This window comes from Aspergillus foveolatus, assembly GCF_047715535.1.
Source record: "Aspergillus foveolatus strain CBS 279.81 unplaced genomic scaffold BDW70scaffold_44, whole genome shotgun sequence".
In the NCBI taxonomy this organism is placed as follows: domain Eukaryota; kingdom Fungi; phylum Ascomycota; class Eurotiomycetes; order Eurotiales; family Aspergillaceae; genus Aspergillus; species Aspergillus foveolatus.
In genome coordinates, this window is record NW_027396108.1 from 96,085 (window position 1) to 115,654 (window position 19,570).

At 49.9% G+C, this 19,570-nt stretch overlaps 7 protein-coding genes across 7 annotated transcripts; 4 read left to right on the forward strand and 3 right to left on the reverse strand.

The window, feature by feature from the left end:
* The first annotated feature begins 329 nt into the window (after positions 1 to 329).
* On the forward strand, positions 330 to 4,872 carry BDW70DRAFT_88342 (chromatin-binding exonuclease XRN1). The gene is made up of 2 exons (XM_073745107.1): positions 330 to 2,122; positions 2,174 to 4,872. Exons 1-2 carry the CDS (start codon positions 427 to 429, stop codon positions 4,672 to 4,674), a joined length of 4,197 nt encoding a protein of 1,398 aa, XP_073593787.1. The 5' UTR covers positions 330 to 426; the 3' UTR covers positions 4,675 to 4,872.
* Positions 4,873 to 5,014: 142 nt separating this feature from the next.
* On the forward strand, positions 5,015 to 6,218 carry BDW70DRAFT_162083 (uncharacterized protein; the record flags this gene model as incomplete). Its single annotated transcript, XM_073741071.1, has 4 exons — positions 5,015 to 5,348; positions 5,412 to 5,489; positions 5,554 to 6,074; positions 6,171 to 6,218. 4 exons carry the CDS (start codon positions 5,015 to 5,017, stop codon positions 6,216 to 6,218), a joined length of 981 nt encoding a protein of 326 aa, XP_073593788.1.
* Positions 6,219 to 6,543: 325 nt separating this feature from the next.
* Positions 6,544 to 8,279, reverse strand: BDW70DRAFT_152012 (cytochrome P450; the record flags this gene model as incomplete). The annotated part of the gene is made up of 4 exons (XM_073739374.1): positions 6,544 to 7,589; positions 7,654 to 7,722; positions 7,777 to 7,861; positions 8,094 to 8,279. The coding sequence occupies 4 exons, from the start codon at positions 8,277 to 8,279 to the stop codon at positions 6,544 to 6,546; spliced, it is 1,386 nt and encodes a 461-aa protein (XP_073593789.1).
* A 723-nt stretch (positions 8,280 to 9,002) lies between these two features.
* On the reverse strand, positions 9,003 to 11,946 carry BDW70DRAFT_152013 (snoRNA-binding rRNA-processing protein PWP2; the record flags this gene model as incomplete). Its single annotated transcript, XM_073739375.1, has 6 exons — positions 9,003 to 10,115; positions 10,266 to 10,833; positions 10,885 to 11,132; positions 11,182 to 11,677; positions 11,741 to 11,853; positions 11,929 to 11,946. 6 exons carry the CDS (start codon positions 11,944 to 11,946, stop codon positions 9,003 to 9,005), a joined length of 2,556 nt encoding a protein of 851 aa, XP_073593790.1.
* Positions 11,947 to 12,132: 186 nt separating this feature from the next.
* On the forward strand, positions 12,133 to 14,062 carry aspC (septin CDC12). Its single transcript, XM_073745108.1, has 7 exons — positions 12,133 to 12,440; positions 12,514 to 12,527; positions 12,592 to 12,634; positions 12,695 to 12,857; positions 12,919 to 13,229; positions 13,297 to 13,805; positions 13,867 to 14,062. Exons 1-7 carry the CDS (start codon positions 12,396 to 12,398, stop codon positions 13,934 to 13,936), a joined length of 1,155 nt encoding a protein of 384 aa, XP_073593791.1. The 5' UTR covers positions 12,133 to 12,395; the 3' UTR covers positions 13,937 to 14,062.
* A 621-nt stretch (positions 14,063 to 14,683) lies between these two features.
* Positions 14,684 to 16,697, forward strand: BDW70DRAFT_140659 (WD40 repeat domain-containing protein). Its single transcript, XM_073737656.1, has 4 exons — positions 14,684 to 14,824; positions 14,883 to 15,221; positions 15,294 to 15,893; positions 15,974 to 16,697. Exons 1-4 carry the CDS (start codon positions 14,767 to 14,769, stop codon positions 15,994 to 15,996), a joined length of 1,020 nt encoding a protein of 339 aa, XP_073593792.1. The 5' UTR covers positions 14,684 to 14,766; the 3' UTR covers positions 15,997 to 16,697.
* Positions 16,698 to 16,901: 204 nt separating this feature from the next.
* On the reverse strand, positions 16,902 to 18,823 carry BDW70DRAFT_169771 (ACT domain-containing protein; the record flags this gene model as incomplete). The annotated part of the gene is made up of 3 exons (XM_073742767.1): positions 16,902 to 18,194; positions 18,248 to 18,642; positions 18,779 to 18,823. 3 exons carry the CDS (start codon positions 18,821 to 18,823, stop codon positions 17,204 to 17,206), a joined length of 1,431 nt encoding a protein of 476 aa, XP_073593793.1. The 3' UTR covers positions 16,902 to 17,203.
* Between the last annotated feature and the right edge of the window lie 747 nt (positions 18,824 to 19,570).

The following is a 19,570-nucleotide window of genomic DNA, read 5'->3' on the forward strand; positions in this document are numbered from 1 at the left end:
TTAGGAAGATATAGGCTTGGCGGGCTATTCCCAGACAAGATTACACTCTGAGGCTCTCGGCCTTAGCCCGAGGCGGACGCCGGGCGGTGTCTCTGTCGGTTGGCCACCTCGACCTCGAGTGATTCATCCTCCCCCAACAGCAACCGTCACGATCGACCGCATCTTCCTTTTCTTTTTGCTTTCTGACTTCATTCTGTTGCTCAGGCTCATCGTTCCTTACTTGTATTCTTAGCATACGTTCCTTGAGTATTATGATCATTTCCCGTGGTCCTTATATCTCAACGAATAGTTTGCGCTTGAAGCTAGCTTAGTTTCTTCAATTGGGTTCTGACGACGACTACGACGGCCACGACACATTACAGTATCCTCGCTTTTCGTTTTCGATTTCCCGCGGCCTTCCTAAATTGATATATTATTTGAGTCACCATGGGTGTTCCCAAGTTCTTCCGCTGGTTGAGCGAACGGTATCCCGCGATCTCCATGTTGATCGCGGAGAACCGGATACCAGAGTTCGACAACCTGTATCTTGATATGAACGGCATTATTCACAACTGCACACACAAAGACAGTGACTCGCCAACGTTCCGAATGACTGAGGATAAAATGTTTATAGCCATCTTCAACTATATCGAACATCTCTATGGCAAGATCAAACCAAAAAAGCTCTTCTTCATGGCCGTGGATGGTGTCGCCCCACGTGCGAAAATGAATCAACAGCGCGCGCGACGCTTCCGAACGGCTTTAGATGCCGAACAGGCGAAGGAGAAGGCTATTGCCCAAGGAATTGAGATGCCGAAGGAAGATCCTTTTGACAGCAATTGCATTACCCCGGGCACAGAATTCATGGCGAAGCTTACGGAACAGCTTAAATATTTCATCAGCAAGAAGATCTCTGAGGATAAAGACTGGCAAGGAGTGGAAATTGTACTTTCCGGGCATGAAGTGCCAGGCGAAGGAGAACACAAGATCATGGAGTACATCCGGCATGCAAAAGCGCAGCCCGGATATGACCCAAACGTGCGCCATTGCTTATATGGTCTCGATGCCGATCTGATTATGCTGGGACTCCTCAGCCATGACCCTCACTTTTGTCTTCTCCGTGAGGAGGTGACTTTCGGTCGCCAGGTGCAGAAAAAGCCGAAGGAGCTAGAGCATCAGAACTTTTACCTTCTACATCTATGCATGGTCAGAGAGTATCTGCAATTGGAGTTCCAGGAGTTGGAGGAAGAAGGGATTATAGATTTCCCGTACGAATTCGAGCGCGTGATTGACGACTTCATTCTGATGGCGTTCTTCGTTGGAAATGATTTCTTACCTAACCTGCCAAACCTCCATATCAACGAGGGTGCGCTGTCGCTGATGTTCAAGGTTTACAAAGAGGTTCTGCCTAAGATGGGCGGCTACATCAACGAGCAGGGTACCATCAATTTACAGCGGCTCGGTGTGCTCCTGGATGCTCTAAGCCACGTGGAGTACCGGTTCTTTGAGGCTGAGTACTCCGACGCGGCTTGGATGCGTGCGAAACAGAGTGCTGATAACGGCGCGGATGCGGATGCTAAACCGAAGACATTCACTGTCACGCCTGATCAGAAAAGCATTCTCAAGACTGTCAAGAAGTATGTTCTGAACAGACCTGGAAAGGCGGCAGATTCAAAGCCTCTTGACTTTCCACCCACGCTCCCAGCCAGGGACCGCAAATTTGTGGAGCAGCTCGCAGATGATCTACGGTTGCCCTGGAGTACTGTCTCGAATGACGATGGAGACCGGTTCATTCGAATTCAATTTCCATCCAATGAAAACGATGACAGCGAAGAAGAGGAGGACGAGGAGGCTTCTATGGCGGTTCGCCGAATTATTCGCAAGTATGAGAACGCCAAAGTCCAGGAGCTCTCAGCTGAGGAGGCATTAGCGGCTGCCCAGAAGAAATACGAAGAGAAGTTCCAAGATTGGAAAGACAAGTATTATATGGAAAAATTTGGCTGGGGATTGGACAACCACGAGGAGATGCGAAAATTGACGGAAAATTATGTACAAGGCCTTCAGTGGGTTTTATTTTACTATTATCGTGGCATCGCTTCCTGGCCTTGGTTCTTCAATTCGCACTACGCGCCTATGATCTCAGGTATGTGCTTGATTACTTCCGATTGTCAATAAGTCTGCTAACGTTTCTCAGATGTAAAGAAGGGTTTGAATGCGGATATGAATTTCCGACTCGGAAGACCATTTAGGCCTTATGATCAGCTCATGGGGGTGCTTCCCGATCGGAGCAAGAAAATTGTACCTAAGGCATATCACGATCTCATGTCTTCGCCAGATTCTCCTATTATCGACTTTTACCCACGTGACTTCGAACTTGATATGAACGGGAAAAAGATGGAATGGGAAGCTGTCGTCAAGATCCCATTTATTGACGAACGTCGCCTCTTAGATGCCCTTGCGACAAGAGAGCACCTTCTGACACCAGAGGAGAAGGCCCGAAATGGCTTCGGTGTTAGCCTCAAGTTCACGTACTCGCCAGATACAGAGTACATCTATCCTTCCTCCTTGCCTGGAGTTTTCCCGGACATCCCCAACTGCCGCTGCATCCAAAATGTCTTCGACTTGCCGACGATGGATGGTCTTGAGCCGTACGTCGGACTTGTCGAAGGAGTTCATCTTGGAGCATCAGCTCTTGCCGGGTTCCCTAGCCTGAAGACACTGCCTCACGCTGGCCAACTAGGTTTCCATGGGGTCTGTGTCTTCCAGCAAGAAAGTCGCAACGAAAGCATGGTAATTACAGTACTTGACCCGGGAAGCCGGTCAAGTTCTGAACTGGCTAAGAAAAAACTTGGCCAACGAGTCTTTGTGGGCTATCCATTCCTCCAAGAAGCACTTGTCACTCGCGTGTCCGATGAACTGTTTGACTATACTCTTCCCGCCGGAGAAGAGCATCCTCTTGCCACACCGCATTCGGATGTTCAGATTGAGCAGTGGAAAAAGAAGGCGGACAAGATCGAAGGCATCTACAGTAGGAGATTCGGTACTATTATCGGCCCAGTTGAGGCTATGGTCCATGTTCAGCTCCTTAAGGGCCTAATCAAAACTGACTCCGGTGCTACCGTGAAAGAATTTGCGGACATTCCCGGACAGGAGACAGATTATGCGTTGCAACTTGTTGTTGACGAAGTAATCAACCCTGATGAACGGTTCATTGAACGAGAAGCTCTCCCGATTGAAAAAGAGTTTCCGGAAGGATCGCGCGCCTTCTTCCTTGGCGAGTTTAACTACGGTAGACCTGTTCATATCACTGGTCACGATGATGGTAAAGTTAACGGACTTATTGCTGTTATCAAGGGCCGGGAGCCCGAGTTTGGAAGAGAACGTGCGCGAAACGCGGAGGCTCTTTCTCCCTACATGCCAGCTTATGCAGTTGCGCGGATCCTGCAGCTGAATCCCTTGACTTTGGCTAAAATCACGTCTTCATTCTCAGTGGACGTCGATGGTCAACGTGTCAACTTGGGTCTCAACCTAAAATTTGAAGCTAGGAAGCAGAAGGTTCTTGGTTATTCCCGCCGATCTGAGTCGGGCTGGGAGTTCAGTGCAAAGGCAATTGGACTGGTAGAGCAGTACATGCTCAAGTTCCCTCAATTTATCGCGGGTATCCAGCGTAACCCTCGCAATGATAGATATCAACCAACCGATTTCTATCCTCCCGATATCGCTCTTGACAAGATAAACGAGATCAAAGCTTGGCTCAAGGAAATTGAGTCGAAGAATTTCGAACGGGTACCTTTAGAAGCGGAGCAGCTCGATTCAGATGTCGTGAAGCTTATCGAGCAAGACGCCGACCAACTTGTGAAAACCCAACCGCCTTTGGAAGCTAAGAAAATTCGTGATATTCCTCGGAGTGCGCTTCTCCGGCCAGCTGACGTTGAACATCGACTTGGAAACCAAACTTTCAAACTTGGAGATCGTGTTGTGTATGCTCAGGATTCCGGCAAAGTGCCCATAGCTACCCGAGGAACCGTGGTCGGGCTTACTCGAACGCCAAGAGCCATTTTGCTTGATGTTGTCTTTGATGTCGCATTCATGAGCGGCACAACTCTGGGAGATCGATGCTCTCCCTTCCGAGGGCAAACGGTACTGGCGTCTTCTGTACTGAATCTCTCGTACCGACAGCTCGTTGCTAGTACCAGAGCAGCTGTCAATCAGAAGCAGCAGAATCAGCCCTCTCCTTTGACGGTTAAGGGCTATGGCGCGCCTCTGGGTCCCGGTGGTCAAGGGCAGCTGAAAGAAGCTCCCGCTCCGCCTCCACTTCGAAGCTCATTTCGAGGAGCATTGTCCGGGGCGAGAGGTGGACGTGGCGACGCCAACGGTACGGCAACCCTACCTTTCCGGCCGCATCCTGAAACGAACGGCTCAGCTCGCGGCAGTAGAGGCCGAGGCCGCGGAGGAGGCGTGGCGCGTGGACGAGGTGGCTATGTTTCAGTCGATAACAGTGATTCTAACGCCGGTGTTGTTCAAAATAACCCCAACCTCCGGCCGAAGAACTATTCGCAAGTGCCACCGCCCAGTGGGCTGGAGTATCGCGGACGAGGCAGAGGCCGAGGCGGCCGTGGCGGAGATCGAGGAAATGGTCATCGAGGTCGCGGCAGCAATCGTGGAAGAGGAGCCGCTGCCACTGCTGGACAGTGAGCTCTCAAGCTGGATCTGGTAGAAGTTATGCGTTGAGATGGACTGGCTAGTCTACTATATCCTGTATAGAGGCGTTGTGCTCTGGAATCTGGGTATAAAGCTGTAGTCTATCATCTAATGAACAAAACTGGGCACTCCCCACCTTTCCCCGCATTCCAATCCCACTGCGGTCCATCCCCAACATCTCCAATCTTCAGTATCCCCGCCCTCATGGAAAAATATCCGTCGGCAAAGTAGTCCGGCGGCGGTGATTAATTAAAAGCCTCCTTCTTGGCCTACCTTCCGTGGTTCGTGCTCCTCCAAAACAAGATCAATCCAAGCTCTCCAATTCCCATACCAAATGGCACCCCCACCTTCTATTCCCACCTTCGACAACCTGACCCTCGACCCCAATGGCCCCCCTGGCAACGCATGGGGTCTATTTGGACCCAACAATGATCTTGGCATGCTTAACCTGCTCACCCCTGAGGTAGTTAAGAGAGCAGCCTCCGAAGAAATCCGCGAGGGGGTCCGAATATCTCTTGATCTTCCTCTAAATCGACTTTCGCATCCGAGCTTCAACCGGAAACCCTTCGCCCAAGAACTGGTCAATAAGGCGCCGAGGATTGTCAACGATGATATCTTGACGTTCAATACACAGTCGAGTACGCAGTGGGATGGGTTTAGGCATTACGGTGTGTCAATTTCAAGCAAATGCGTCGGGTTGGTCTGTTGCTGATGCGTGGGGCTTATTGTAGGAAACCAGACGCATGGGTGTTATTTTAATGGCCATTCGCTGGACGAGCTGAGAGAGTCGAGGGTTATTGGGATTGACGGTTCGCCACTCAATCCATCTGGATACCTGAACAGGTTAATTGACTGACTCGGTCATCTATCCAGCATGGTCCAACAGCGGCGGCATTGTCGGCCGGGGTATACTAATCGATTACGCAACCTGGGCGCAGAGAAACTCCATTCCCCTAACGCCCTTCCAAACGTCTACAATCCCCCTCTCATCCATTCAGCAGATAATCCACGAAACCTCCCTAAACCCCCGCCCAGGCGACATCCTCTTCATCCGCACAGGCTTCACAGAAGCCTACAACAAGCTCACGCCAGACGAAGAAGCAGCCATTGCCGCGCGACCAACGCCAGATTTTGCGGGCGTCGAGAACGGCAAGAACACATTGCGCTGGTTGTGGGAGAACCAGTTTGCGGCAATCGCGAGTGATAGTCCAGCTTTTGAACCGGCGCCGCTATTTAGGCCTGAGCAGGGGGTTGGGCATGAGGTGACGCTGCATCAGTGGTGTCTGAGTGCGTGGGGAATGCCGATTGGGGAGTACTTTGATCTGGAAGAGCTTGCAAAATATTGTAGGGAGAAGAGGAGGTGGAGTTTCTTTCTAAGCAGTATTCCGCTTAAGGTTTGTTATTTATCTTTTCATTTTTCTTTTATTTTTATTTTTTTTTTCTTTTGGCCTATACAGTTTGTTGCAATTGCTGATGATCTTGGTGCACAGGTTCCTGGGGGTGTAGCGAGTCCGCCGAATGCGGTTGCTATCCTCTGAGTCGCGACTAATAGTTGCATCCAGGCAGAAGTTGAAGGTACTCTGGCCACATCAAGGTGAACCTATCCCATTGTTCTATAAGAATTGGTATGTATATAGGAAATCATATGTCCACAGCAGCTCAAAGATCTGCACGAATGCCCAAATCTTAACCATTTTTGACTTCACACAATGAACTCCATTTGGACTTCCCACTAAAATAGATGTATTTCCGAGTTTCCCTTCTAATAGAAATAAAAAACAAAAAAAAAATTCCCTAAATCCTATGACACAAAAAAAGAGGTTCATCAGTCGTGGATTCTTGTCAGAGTAAGGTCATAAGAGATCAGAGATTGACCAGGCGCTTCCTGATCAGCACCTTGGTGTAGATGTTCGGCACAATCTGCTCCCCATTGCGGATGTTCCAGGGCCTCCTTCCCTCATTACCCTCAGAGAACTTGAGATCGTACTCGACAAGAAGACGGCTGAGAATCGCCTTGGATGTGTTTTCGGCAAAGAATCGACCGGGGCAAGCCTGACGTCCATATCCAAAGTGTAGGTTCAGCTTGCTGAGGGCGACAAGGCTGTGGTTGTGACCCTTTTTGTTGTACTGTCTATCCTTGCACCAGCGGAAGCCGTCAAAAGTTTCGGGGTCATCGATGAGCTCTGGATCGCGAGAAAGGGGGCCAGCCGCGAAACAGACGTGCGTGCCCTTGGGAACAACGAAGCCATCTTTAAAGACGAGAGTTTCTTTGGCGATGCGCTGGACGTTGACTTCATGGGTGGGGTTGAGGCGCTGAGACTCGCGAAGAAAGCTGTCGAGGCGGACCTGAGTAGCAAAATCTGCCTTGGTAGCGTTTGCCCATCCATGCTTGAGTGTATCAATGATCTCTTGACGAAGGGGCTGGACATATTCAGGACGAATGAGAAGATCGTAGAGGCTTTGCGTGATAGTGATAGTTGAGGTGTGGGTAACAGCAAGAGCCATGATAATCATGAGACCCTGTGCGATGTTTCCAGGCTGCTTATCATAGTCATTGTCTGCAGTATCCATCATCCACTGCATGAAATCGTCAGGCTTCCGGTAGTTGGGATCGTTGGCTTCTTTTTGACGGCGCTCAAGGATCATAGGGACGATGATATCATTCTTGACGTGGTCAAGGATCTTTCTTGCGTGGCGGACTTGGGGAAGCAGACCTGCAACCAAGGGGCGAAGGAAACGAGGCAGTGGACGGAGAAGAAAGATGATTATGCCCAAATTATATGTGTAGTCTAGCACAGTATTGAGCCAATCTTCGCTACGGCAAAGGACGTCACCGACGATGATACGCGAGGTGGAACGGTTGATCAACTTGAGAATCATAGAATAAATGGTGACAGTTACCCATTTGTCTGTGGATTAAGCCTGTATTAGATACCCTCTTGGTGATGTTCAATTAGAAAGACCCGGTCGTACCGCAGCACTCAGGCACCTCGACATCGAAGGCATGCTTGAGCTCGTCAATGACATTAGGGACAATTCGACCTGTTTGCACTGACAGTTAGGATTTCCATGATAAGAGAGGAATAAGATTCTCACCGAGTGCCGGAGTCAGCTTCTTCACAACAGTGTGTGCGGGTAGATAACTATCACTTAAGATATTGGTATAGTCCCCACAAACGCTCTGTGGAACAATTAGTCTGAGAACGTATCAGATAAAAGCAGCCAATCACATCAAATTGCGCGTCCAGAAGGCTGAGCCTCGTGTGAGGAAGATGACGAATCTCGTCCAGATACTTTGCTGGGAGGACGATGAGATCCGTATCGACTTTGCGGACTCGGAACGGAACGTTCTTGTACTAAGCGCAACACGTGAGTATGCTCGTGGTAAGTCAGAAAGGCAATACAAATCCCACCTTCTTATAGCCATCGTATATGAGAGCGGGCCCCTTGGCGCAGAACAGTAGACGGTCGACAAAACAAGGGACAAAACGGCCGAGCGTCACAGTGGGAACATTGATAGGGGTGGTGTCAGTGGGAGACTTCGAGAGAAACCAAGCAAGCAAGACCAGCAACGAAGCGCAAAGAACCAGAGGGGACATCATGAACAATCCCAAATCAGAATGACGCTACTCAGGTCGATTCTTTGATTGTGCGGGAAGAGGCCAACAGATATGGATGTAACAGTACAAATGAACATGGAAGGAGCAGGTGGAGAGAAGAAGAGGAAGAGAGATAGAGGAACAGCAATGATGAGGACGCTATATACCTTGAGTCACCTGTTTAGCTGGAGTGAAATAATGAAGTTGAAGGTGAATGAGTATAGAGGCCTGTTTACAGATGCTCAGTTTAGGGTTAGCGTGGACCTTTCCATTCACCACCCACCATGCAAGTCAAACCAGGATTGCCTTTGTTGAAATGACTGACGGTGGGGCTTGAGAGGACAGAGTAAAGCCGGAAGCGATTATAACGTGCAGTAACTTGATTCCTGCCGGGTGCTGTGTGTTGACGCCAGCAAGAGAACAGCATCGGAAGAAGCCGCCTTCGACATACCTAGAGCTTTCGAAATCGAAAAATTGCGCTTCAACCAAGAAACGTCCAAAAACCACTTGAATAAACATGGAGAACTTGAGAATACCCAGTGGGATGTGCTGTTATTACATAGCGTAGGTACACAAAAGGCAGGAGAACTTTTAGCCGTCCCGGTTTATTCTAAGGTATATAGCATCATGGTATGAAACGCCAAGCGCAAATGCAAAGAATGAGGCAGGATATCCAACAGAAAGAATCAGAGAAGAGAAAGGTATAGAGAAGTTGACATACAATCATTCCAAACCATGCCATTCGCCCTCCGCATCGGTGCCGGCATCACTCATTGTAGCATCGCCATTAGTGGCGGCCGCATCAATAGTGTCAATCGCTTTGGGGAAGGCGGTGGCTTTCCTCCCAGTCAGGACAGGCTTAGCGAGAAGGTAGTTGAGATTATGGACGTTCTTCTGGGAGAGACGTTTGATATTTTCATTGATATCGTCAAGAGCACGCTGAACAGCACGAAGCTCAGGACCCAGTGAACCTGCGTTATCCTTCAAGTATCGACCATGGCTACTGAACAGAGACTCGATCCACAGAAGATTGAATTCGAGATGCGGCGTCTCTTCGCAAGCGTGGGCAACGTATCGGAGTAGACGAGGGAGGTATACGGTCGGTACAGAGCGGACAACATGGGCAATATCGGAGGGGGGGATAGCTTCGTGAACGGCACGTATGAGCTTGGCTTCATTGAGACGGAACGCCATGACAAGCGCCTTCAAGAAAGTGTCGTCGTTGTTCGCATCGCCGGTGGCAGCAGCCTTCTTTGCACCTTCGACGGTGGAAAGAATGGAAGCCGGGGTAATAGAGATATCGAGATCAAACGGGTCAAACAGGAATTCCGTATCCAGGCTGTAGATGAGGAGCCCTTCCGTAGAAGCTGCACAGAAAGAGCGGCCAGTTGAAGAGAAATCTACGCAGCTAACACGTACCTCAGGGCGGGTGGTTCGAGAACCTGCATCGCCACGCTTTGCGCCAGGGAGAGATCGGTCAATGCGTTCTTCGTGGTCTGACGCTTCTCCAGTTTCATCAATAAGACCTCGAGCACCTGCCTCCGTCAAGCCACGACTGTTCAAAAACTCCTGAGTACCGTCTAACGAAGTGTTCACGGAGACGGTGTATTTCTTCACCAGAGAGCCCGTCAATACGTCGTACAGGCAGATATATTTGCTGTTACCAGCTGCAAGAATACAGCTGCCATCAGCGCTGTATGTGATGCAGTGAAAAGATTTTGTGCCAGCAGCATTAGCGGCAGTCGTACGATCCGTAATCTTGCGCCCACCCGAAATATCACGGCGTCCGTCGATACCGGCTACTTGGACGGCGTCAGCCACCGACCAGAACGTCAACTGCCCATCCAATGAAGACGCTGCAATCTGCTTCCCATCTGGCCGAAACGCCACACTCAGAACATCGGAGGTAAGCAGTAGGGGTTCACTAGTTTGAGTTCGACCAAAGATACTCCAGACACGAACAGTGCGATCCCAACTGCCACTAACCAGGTGATTGCCATCCGCAGCAAATGCCAAGGCTGAAACAGGCCCTTCGTGACCAGACAGTTGATCGAGGAGTTGCCCTGTCTGCACGGACCATACGTGGATATCGAATGAGTCTGGGGACCCCGCGCAAATCACTTCACCGCTGGGATCAACTGCAAGAGAGGAGAATGAAAGGCGAGACGGCGCTGTAAACGTGCGAAAATTCCGGTACCGAATGAGATCCCATGCCCTCACAGACCCATCCAGCGACGAGGTAAACAGAACGTTTCCTTTCTTTGAAAATTGACAGGCCGTTACTCCACTGGTGTGTTCTGTGAATGTCACAAGACAGAACCCTGACTTGACATCCCAAACTTTGATCTTGCCGTCGTCGGCAGCGGTGACTATCCTCTGGCCATCAGGGGAGTAGGCAAGCGCATTCATTGAATCTAGATGGCCTTGTTGTTTCAGGATGTATGACTCCGACTGCCATTCCCAGACCAATAATTGCCCAAATTTCGAGGAACCAAACGCCAACCACTCGCCGGTTTTGTTGATAGATACAACGTCAATATTACTTTGTGAGACACTGGAAATCCGTTTAGCGTGAATGCTAGCACGGAATGTATATGCCACTTACCTAAGGAGGTGGATTGTATTGAACTCTGGGAGCTCATAAAGGCCAAATAGTCCGTTGGAGAAGCCAACGACAAGCAGGTTGGAAGCCGCATGAAATGCCGCGCATTTAACCGTTGCATGAGGCTGTTGGAAGAAATCCTTCTTAACAATCCTCCAGCGCGGTTCCGCCACATCCTCCGTCGTGTCAGGGTCTTTTTTGGAGACATATTCCCATCGAAAGAGGGCGCAGTCTCGGCTGACTGTGTAAATCTAGGTTGTATTAGAACAAGAGTGCAACATTGTTGATCGGGTCACTTACACTTTCTTGGTCGGCTGAAAAGAAAGCCGCTCTTACACCTTGTCGATGACCGGAAAGAGTTGTCGGCTCGAAACCGTCCTCGGGATCCAAGCTCCATACCCGTGCCGTCAAGTCTTTCGAAGCGGTCAGAAGAAAGCGGGAATCACTCGACCATTCGATATGCTGGACTTCGTCGAAGTGACCAGCAAGGTCACGATGTAGGACAAAGGGAGCAAAGTCGATCTCCCCGTCCCCACCGACGGTTGGGGTCTCCGGGGTGTGCCATATTTGCAGCCGGCGTCCTACTCCAACGGCGAAGTGACGACCTGAAGGAGAGAATTTGAGGGCAGAGACGCGGCCCTTGAACGAAAAGTTATAAATCTGGACCCGGCGGAGGAAATTGGTCAGGATGGCGCGACCATGTTCGTCCACGGAGAGGAGGATGTTGCCTCGAGGAGTAAGGTCTAATTGATGAATATTTGTTCGATGAGCAAAGGGAAGTGTATAAGAGGTATTGCTAAACGTGACCCAATTAGAAACTGCACACTGAAGTTGAGTTCGCTACATAAAGTAGACGTACTTCACCAAATCAAATACGGTAACCCTGTTGCCCACCGGCGAAATCAAGCAATTTCCATCGGGAGTGAACAGAAGGTTTCCTTTGCGATATACCGTACCGAGGAGGTTCGAGAACTGCTTCTTTGTTAGTTTGCTGGAACCTCAGAGCCAACTGGCAAATCCGCCTGTGCGTTTCGAGCTTGTACCAACCTTAAAATCGGTCTTCATGGTCAACAGCCAGAAAAGCGCTCCTCAACGTCTTCTCTACTGCTTCGGATCAAAAAAAAGTCGGCCTTGCGATAAGAGCTCGGATCAGCTGCTTTTTCCGGCCCCGGAATCTTAGCCTAGAAAGCACTAGCGTTGCGGCCTCAGGAATGAGGTTCCCCAAAACCCGTGACTTTGGGGGCTCGGAAGTGTGGATTCAGGGGCAGCAGGAGCCAGACTAGACTCAACCAGGCACGACAAACACGACAAGATTCAGGCTCTGGCTGTTGTCCTCTTGTCTTCCACTCTGCTCCCATCAACCGCACTGCTGCTCTTGACTCCCTCAGCTCCTGAAGGGTCTTCTTTGATTATTTTCTCGTGCCCTCGTCTACTTTCCAAGAAGCCTTTTGGTTGTTGTACCGTCCTCGATCCGCCTGACCTCCAGCTGTCTTTGCTGGCCACCCCTTATTATCATGGCCCCCGTCAACGAGACCGCTTCGCCCATTGGCATTGCCAACGTGAGTCTTCGACGTCAAGCCTGTTTCTATCTGAACAGTACGCGATACTGACTAAGAATTCCGTTTCCGACAGCTCCCAAACCAGCGGTATGTACGACATACGATGTTGAGGAGAATAGAAGTAGTTGGATCTTTCTAATGATGACTTTAGACACAAGATTGTTGCTAAGCGGGGAGCAGCTTTTACTATTATGGTGCGTTCAGCTGATCGCCTGCCGGTTTCACGCATTGAGTCAATTGATTCATTGTCATAGGTTGCTGGAGAATCTGGGCTAGGAAAGACCACGTTCATCAACACTCTGTTTTCCACCACCATCAAAAACTATGCCGACCACAAACGACGACACCAGAAGCAGGTTGATCGTACTGTCGAGATCGAAATTACTAAGGCAGAATTGGAGGAGAAGTTCTTCAAAGGTTCATATTGAATGGCCCTGGTCCAACTTAGCGGCTGGCTAACAAGAGTTGCGCTGTATAGTTCGCTTGACTGTTATTGATACCCCTGGATTTGGTGACTATGTCAACAACCGCGATTCCTGGCAACCGATCATCGAGTTTCTCGACGACCAGCACGAGTCGTACATGTTGCAAGAGCAGCAGCCTCGACGTACAGACAAGATCGATATGCGTGTACACGCCTGCTTGTATTTCATCCGCCCAACCGGACACACCTTGAAGCCGCTGGATATTGAGGTTATGAAGCGCCTGAGCTCTCGTGTCAACCTCATTCCCGTCATTGCCAAGGCCGATACTCTTAGCCCCTCTGATCTCTCTCGTTTCAAGCAAAGGGTACGCCGTCTTGCGCCGTAATAACAAATCCGAAGGTGTGAAGCTAACCGCATATCATGGATAACAGATTCAAGCGGTTATTGAAGCCCAGGGCATCAAAATTTACACACCTCCCATTGAAGAGGACGACGAGACTGCCGCCGCTCACGCTCGCAGCCTGATGGCGGCCATGCCGTTTGCCGTGATCGGTTCCGAGAAAGATGTGAAGACGAACGATGGCCGCGTAGTCAAGGGTCGCCAATATGCTTGGGGTGTTGCCGAAGTCGAGGATGAGGAGCACTGCGACTTCAAGAAGTTGCGCTCAATTCTGATCCGTACTCACATGCTCGACCTTATCCACACAACCGAAGAGCAGCACTACGAAGCATACCGTGCGCAACAAATGGAGACCCGGAAATTCGGCGAGGCTCGGCCCAGGAAACTCGATAACCCCAAGTTCAAGGAAGAGGAAGAAAACCTGCGCAAGCGCTTCACTGATCAAGTCAAGCTGGAGGAGTCACGGTTCCGACAGTGGGAGCAGAAGCTCATTGCGGAGCGAGATCGCCTCAACAAGGATCTGGAGGCTACCCATGCTGCGTATGTCCCTGATTTTTCTCTATATGCTCTTTCAAGTATCGTTGGGCTAACTCGGAAACAGCATCAAAGCTCTCGAGAGCGAGATCGAAAGCCTGCAAGGCTCATCGACTCGCAGCCACGGCCGTCGCTGAACAATTTTCTATACCACTAAAAGCAGGTGGTAGTGGCCGTTTTACGCACGGTAGAAAAAGCAGGAGTGTGCATTCATCTCTACTAATATCTTTTTACTCTCGACTACCCCTTGACGGTTTCTTTTTCTTCATATCAGTGTTCATCATTTGACGCTCCGTGATAATTTGCGGATTGTGTCCTTTACTCAAGCTCACCACAAATGTCGGCTTACCCGGCCCCATCCAGCTTGTCCTGTTTTCTGAATTTGCTTGCTAGTCGCTAGCGATGGTTTGTCTATGTCTTGATAATAGCCCTCTTGTATCCGGCATCTCAATAACTACAGATTTAATTGTGCATTGCGAAGTGTAACTCAATAAAACTGCGTAGTGTTGGCAGCTGGAAGCCTCCATCTGAAGGTGGATAGACGGGGCTGAAGCTCTAACAGACTTGTTCTTGAGTTATAGGTAGATCTTTTTCATTATATTTATGGTATAGCGAGGACCACATCACGTTGAACTTCAGAACTATGCATACTACTAGACTTGCAGAATTCCGGACAATAAATAATTAATTTGAGATGTGAGCCGTAGTTACAGAAATTCAATGTGCACGGGTAGACGCCTATGAGTACAGGGCATGCTTCTTTGTAGAAAGCCAAAGTACGGCTGAGCAGCAATTTCTAGAGCCAAATCCGGCTTAGTGCCCTGTCTTGATATCTATCTCTCGGATTCCCTGAGAACAATCGGATGCAAGATCCGTTGCCGCCTTCTACCTACAACTTGCAAATGACATCCTAGGCCCGAATCGCCGTGACCTTCTGATCAACCACAATTGCATTCACAGCTCGTCAATGACTGCAAAAGGGAGTTTCCCCACGCAGTTAGTCCACACCCTCGAGACACATCATGGTAAGCCCAGCCTTCTCCGCAAGACCCCTACTCCAGCTAAGGCGGAATCGCATCGCAGGACCCGTGAACGCGGTGACTTTCTCAAATGGTCCTGGAACCTACATCCTAACAGGATCTACCGATCGCGCCGTGCATCTCTCCCGCGCGATCCCAAATAGCAACAATGGCTCGACCATCGAGACCACGTCTCCGATCCAGAAGTACGAGGCTCACGGGTACTCAGTGCTAGACATCGCCGTTGCTGCGGATAATTCGAAATTCGCGAGTGTAGGAGGAGATCGGCAGGTTTTTCTGTGGGACGTTGAACAGGGGATCACCATAAGGCGGTGGGGTGGACACAACGCGAGGGTCGAAGCGGTACAATTTGCCGGCGAAGATGATGCGGTTGTTGTGTCTGGTGGGTGTCTTCCTAGCCAGAGTTAACCGTGTTGCTATAAGGAATCTGCTCTGACGAGAAGATTGTGTTCAGGCAGCGCAGACACCACGATCAATATCTGGGACGGACGTTCGAATGCTCACAAACCCATCCAGACTCTCACCGAGGCCAGCGACACTGTCTCATCACTACACGTACATATGCCGACTTACTCTATCGCGAGTGGGAGCTATGACGGCCGCGTGCGGGTCTATGACATCCGCATGGGCCGGACGACGGTGGATGTCCTCGGGAACCCGGTTACGAGCGTGCGGTGTTCTGCAGACGGAAATGCGCTTCTAGTGTCTACACTCGACAGTCGAATCCGGATGCTGGATCGCGACGATGGGAAGTTATTGAGAGCTTTCGGGTCAGGAGACACCGCGAAGCAATCCCATATATCGCCAGCAAAGCCAGCTGCATATCACAACATGGAGCTGCGCATTCGGTCCGTATTCGCAAAAGGTGACTCGGTTGTTCTCAGCGGCAGCGAGTCGGTTAAAGACGATCGTTCTGCTCAGGCGCACATCTTCGCCTGGGATGTACTGAGTGGCGACGTCATCGCATCAATTCCAGCCGGAGAAAGAGTCAAGGCTGTTAGTTGCGTGGCATGGAATGAGAAAGGAAAATGCTGGGCGGGCGGATGCTCTAACGGTATGTATTTCTCTTTCTGGCAGTGGCTCAATGCATCACCTGCGCATATTTGCTTGGTGCTTAGGCTTACGACATTACAGGAATTGTCAAAGTGTACCGGTAGGGATAGCCGCTGGTAAGGGTCGCACCTTGTATGCGGGATCTGCTCTGGGTCTCATACCTACAGGGTGCAGTGACACATATTCCTGCACGAAAGTTTACTGGACTTTTCCAACCTCGGAAGTCATCGGCTACGCCCATGCCATGGCCTGGAGGACTTCTGGGAGGCACTGGGCTGGGAACGACATTAACGCTGGGCTATTGCGGCAATTTTCTCACCATTGCTTGGCTGGAAACCGATCTTCAGCTAACAAAGCACTCGTGCATGGTGGCCTGAATATTGACTTGCCAATCACATCAATCGCATTGTCGAATTTGAGCGATTTGAACATTCCGCCAGAATCATACATCATCAAGCAAGTCATCATGTCCTGTTACCAGGGCGCGCTACGATAAGACTTCAGCTCTGCCACCAGCAGTATGCCATGTGCCGTCAAATTATAGAAGCTCATTTTGAGATTTGACTTTGACACATGCCTTGCCTAAGGCTGGCAGACGGCGCCATTCCTTCGGCACTTGGCGGACCGGCGTTTGTCCTATCGATGCTGTTGAGCTTCAGCTTTGACGTTACACAATGCAGGATCTAGTCGCGAACTGCTGTTCCCTTGTTGGGGGGAAGGGCGGGTTGAGTTCGACTGGTTGGGTTCAATCTGAGCTGAGTGCGTCTTGATTTAGCAATTGAGAAAAAGTACATGTAATATCAACAAAGCAATATACTCCGTAAATGCGCTACCCAAGACGCCTTAGATAGATACATTCCCAACTACAGTCGAAACGCTTGGTTTCGCATTACCTGGCTGTGCCTCGCTTTGTGTTTTCCAGCTCCTATGTAAACCCAACCTATCAGAAATCCAACAGTACCTACATAAATGGAAATGGCGCGATTGATGCCATAGACTCAAAGAAATAAAACCGAAACAAAATGCGCTGACTGGCTGAAGTGTATCATGCGAATTCGTTTCACTTTCAATGGTATGATGTAAATGGTTGTGATTGCAGGAGCAAAGCAAAAAAGCGCTAAAAGACCATATTCTTGATTCGCCAAACTTTCTTTTCTTTTTGCCCCGTGTCATTCAAGATTGCAATAGCGAGAAGGAAAGAAAACCAAGAAAGGGTACTCGCGAACCACGAAAATAAAGAAAAGAAAATAACTTTTTGGGTTTACGACAAAGCAAGGCAACAAGGTCGAGTAGGTACTGCGTATGCTATGATTAGAGTTCCAACGCCTCAATACCTTTCTCAGGCTCGTGGCTTTCGGCCTCCAAGGCGTTCATGGCACGGTGAAGTTCATGCTCGCCAACAATGATAGTTCCTGCGCGTGCAGTGCTGAGGAAACTGATCTCGACGGCGTCAAAGGACGAATCCAGATCTGGCTGAAGACGATGCGTTGGTGGGCTGGTTTTCCGGCCGGGGCTGTAACTTTTGTTCGGTTTTGATGCACGCTGAGAGCCGTTGGGCACCGGGATGTCGACATATTGAGGTGACCTTTCGTAGGTGGGGTTGGAGCTGTCGATGGACAGAGTAGCGGAGGCCGCGAGGCTGTCTTCGGAGCGGTCGTGTGTAGCATCGGCTAGTCGACTTGCAACGCCGCAAACGATCCCAGTAGCTTCGAGTGGAAGCTTGCGGAGATCTAGCATAATCGGGAAGAGTATATCTTCTTTAGAGCCAAGGAGGAGGCTGGAATCATCGTCTTCGTCTGCGGGGGAGGTTGGGTCGCCAGAGAACCGGGGTAAAAGGCGCTGCTCTAGGAGGAGAGACGCTGCAGGATCCGCGGCGGTTAGGGTGAGAGAGAGAAATCGCGGTTTGTCAACGACAAGCGCTGTTGTAAGAGCATCGCGTAGAATGGCGATGGAGCTGTCGTCGTTGGTGAAGCGGTGGTGCGCCGCACATTGTACTAAACGCAGGGAAGTGTCGACATAGGGGATAATATTGTTTCGGCGCAGTGATGAGAAAGTGCGCTTTTGCAGTTCGTTGAGAGAAGATGGTGGAGGTGTGGCCGGTGGGGAGCTCAAGGTGCTGGTGGAAAGCGGGGAGATAGGGCTGAAGGGACTGTTCAGTGATGGCTGGTTGTTGTTGATAAAGGCTTCTGTCGTGATCTCGAACTGAAATCCACGGTTTTCCAAGGCTTCAATCACCTGCGCTTTGCTCTTTAAGGGCACGATGATGTAGTCGGCAAAATACGTCGATATGAAAAATATTGAACTATACTTGGTCAGTCTGTTTATCTATGCTGAAGCAAGAAAAACTGCACGTACATTCCTGCCATAGCCAACGGCGTAGTCAGCTCAAGAACCCGTTGCCCAGCTTCTAACCCTTCCCCGTACACTTGCATTGCGATGAAGTCGTCGTTGCTTATAGATAGGCGGCTCTGAGAAGACGAACCGAGCTGAGAGAACCGTTCGAGCAAAGGAGCAAAGTACTCGTCAGCGAGCTGCCGAGGACACATAATCGAGCATTCCACCGGTGTAATGGAAAGATTTAAGAAAGCAGGCTGCACATGTCGAGAGACTTCAACAGGGCTGTCACAACCACGAGTCTCGGTCCGAATCTCATTGATTGGAGCAACTTCATGAAATAACACCTGCAAGATGGGGTTTAAGAAGAACGGATATAAATCCAGCGGAATGTGCACCAGGGCAAGTCGGTTTTCCTGCAGCTCGTCAATAGTTGTTAGCAAAATCAATCGAGTTCGAGTCTCTTCATTGAGGCATCTGGCTAGGGATCATGCAAGCAACGCATAGAGAGGCTAGGATACTGAAATTTCTATCAAGATACGACGGACGTACCATGAACTGAACCTGGGCAGATATCAGGGACAGCGAGTTCTCCATCTTGTCAGGTGGTGCCGTAACTTGTGTTGCCTAGCAGGCGAAGAGGTATGGAGGCTCCAGAACAAGACAATGACCACAGGTCCGACGAAAGGCTGTGAGAAAGTTAGGTTGAGTAACGAAGAGGATAGGCAACAACTCACAAATTTCACGTGGAAGAGGCAAACAGTAGAGAATAGGAGTCGTTCTAAGAAGAGGAGGATAGTATGAGGAATGGTAGAGGCAAGCCTAGCCAGGCTCGTAATTGATGTTGAGCAGATTTGAGCTAAAGTAAGACAAGACCAAATGTCCGTCTAGCTGTGGCTGGAAGCAATCCCTTGTTTCTTTCCTTTCTTTTTCCGCCGGAATCTTTTGTAGAGCACAGAGGCTCGCGTCGTCATTGTCCTCGAACTCTGGAATTGCAGTTACGCCATTCCCGACGAAATGGTATAAGAATCGGCGGACGAGAGCTCGGAATGCAAGAGGCAGCTGGCGGCTACTCGATTATGGTTCTATCCAAGGCCGATATTATGACAGCGGACGTCAACGCAGGGGATACTGGAGAAAGGGAAGTGGGTGTTGGGAAGAAGCGCTTCTGCGCTGTTCAGTCGTGAGCAGGTGACTCAAACCTCGACTCAACACCTGCTTGTCTCTCCAGTCCTTCTCCCCTCTTTTCTCTTTTCCAGCCTTCTTTTACTACGATCCAATCTCAGCTCCCCACAATCTTACTCAAATTTTGAAGAAAAAGAAATATGCCAAAAAATGCGGAGT

What these genes read in the sequence shown, in the direction of transcription:
- BDW70DRAFT_88342 (XM_073745107.1), top strand. Translation starts at nt 427, where the DNA reads ATGGGTGTTCCCAAGTTCTTCCGCTGGTTGAGCGAACGGTATCCCGCG. An exon ending in CTACGCGCCTATGATCTCAG is followed by an intron (nt 2,123 to 2,173) that starts GTATGTGCTTGA and finishes AACGTTTCTCAG; the next exon opens with ATGTAAAGAAGGGTTTGAAT.
- aspC (XM_073745108.1), top strand. Translation starts at nt 12,396, where the DNA reads ATGGCCCCCGTCAACGAGACCGCTTCGCCCATTGGCATTGCCAAC. An exon ending in GAGCAGCTTTTACTATTATG is followed by an intron (nt 12,635 to 12,694) that starts GTGCGTTCAGCT and finishes TCATTGTCATAG; the next exon opens with GTTGCTGGAGAATCTGGGCT. An exon ending in CTGGAGGCTACCCATGCTGC is followed by an intron (nt 13,806 to 13,866) that starts GTATGTCCCTGA and finishes ACTCGGAAACAG; the next exon opens with CATCAAAGCTCTCGAGAGCG.
- BDW70DRAFT_140659 (XM_073737656.1), top strand. Translation starts at nt 14,767, where the DNA reads ATGACTGCAAAAGGGAGTTTCCCCACGCAGTTAGTCCACACCCTCGAG. An exon ending in CACCCTCGAGACACATCATG is followed by an intron (nt 14,825 to 14,882) that starts GTAAGCCCAGCC and finishes ATCGCATCGCAG; the next exon opens with GACCCGTGAACGCGGTGACT. An exon ending in TGATGCGGTTGTTGTGTCTG is followed by an intron (nt 15,222 to 15,293) that starts GTGGGTGTCTTC and finishes GATTGTGTTCAG; the next exon opens with GCAGCGCAGACACCACGATC.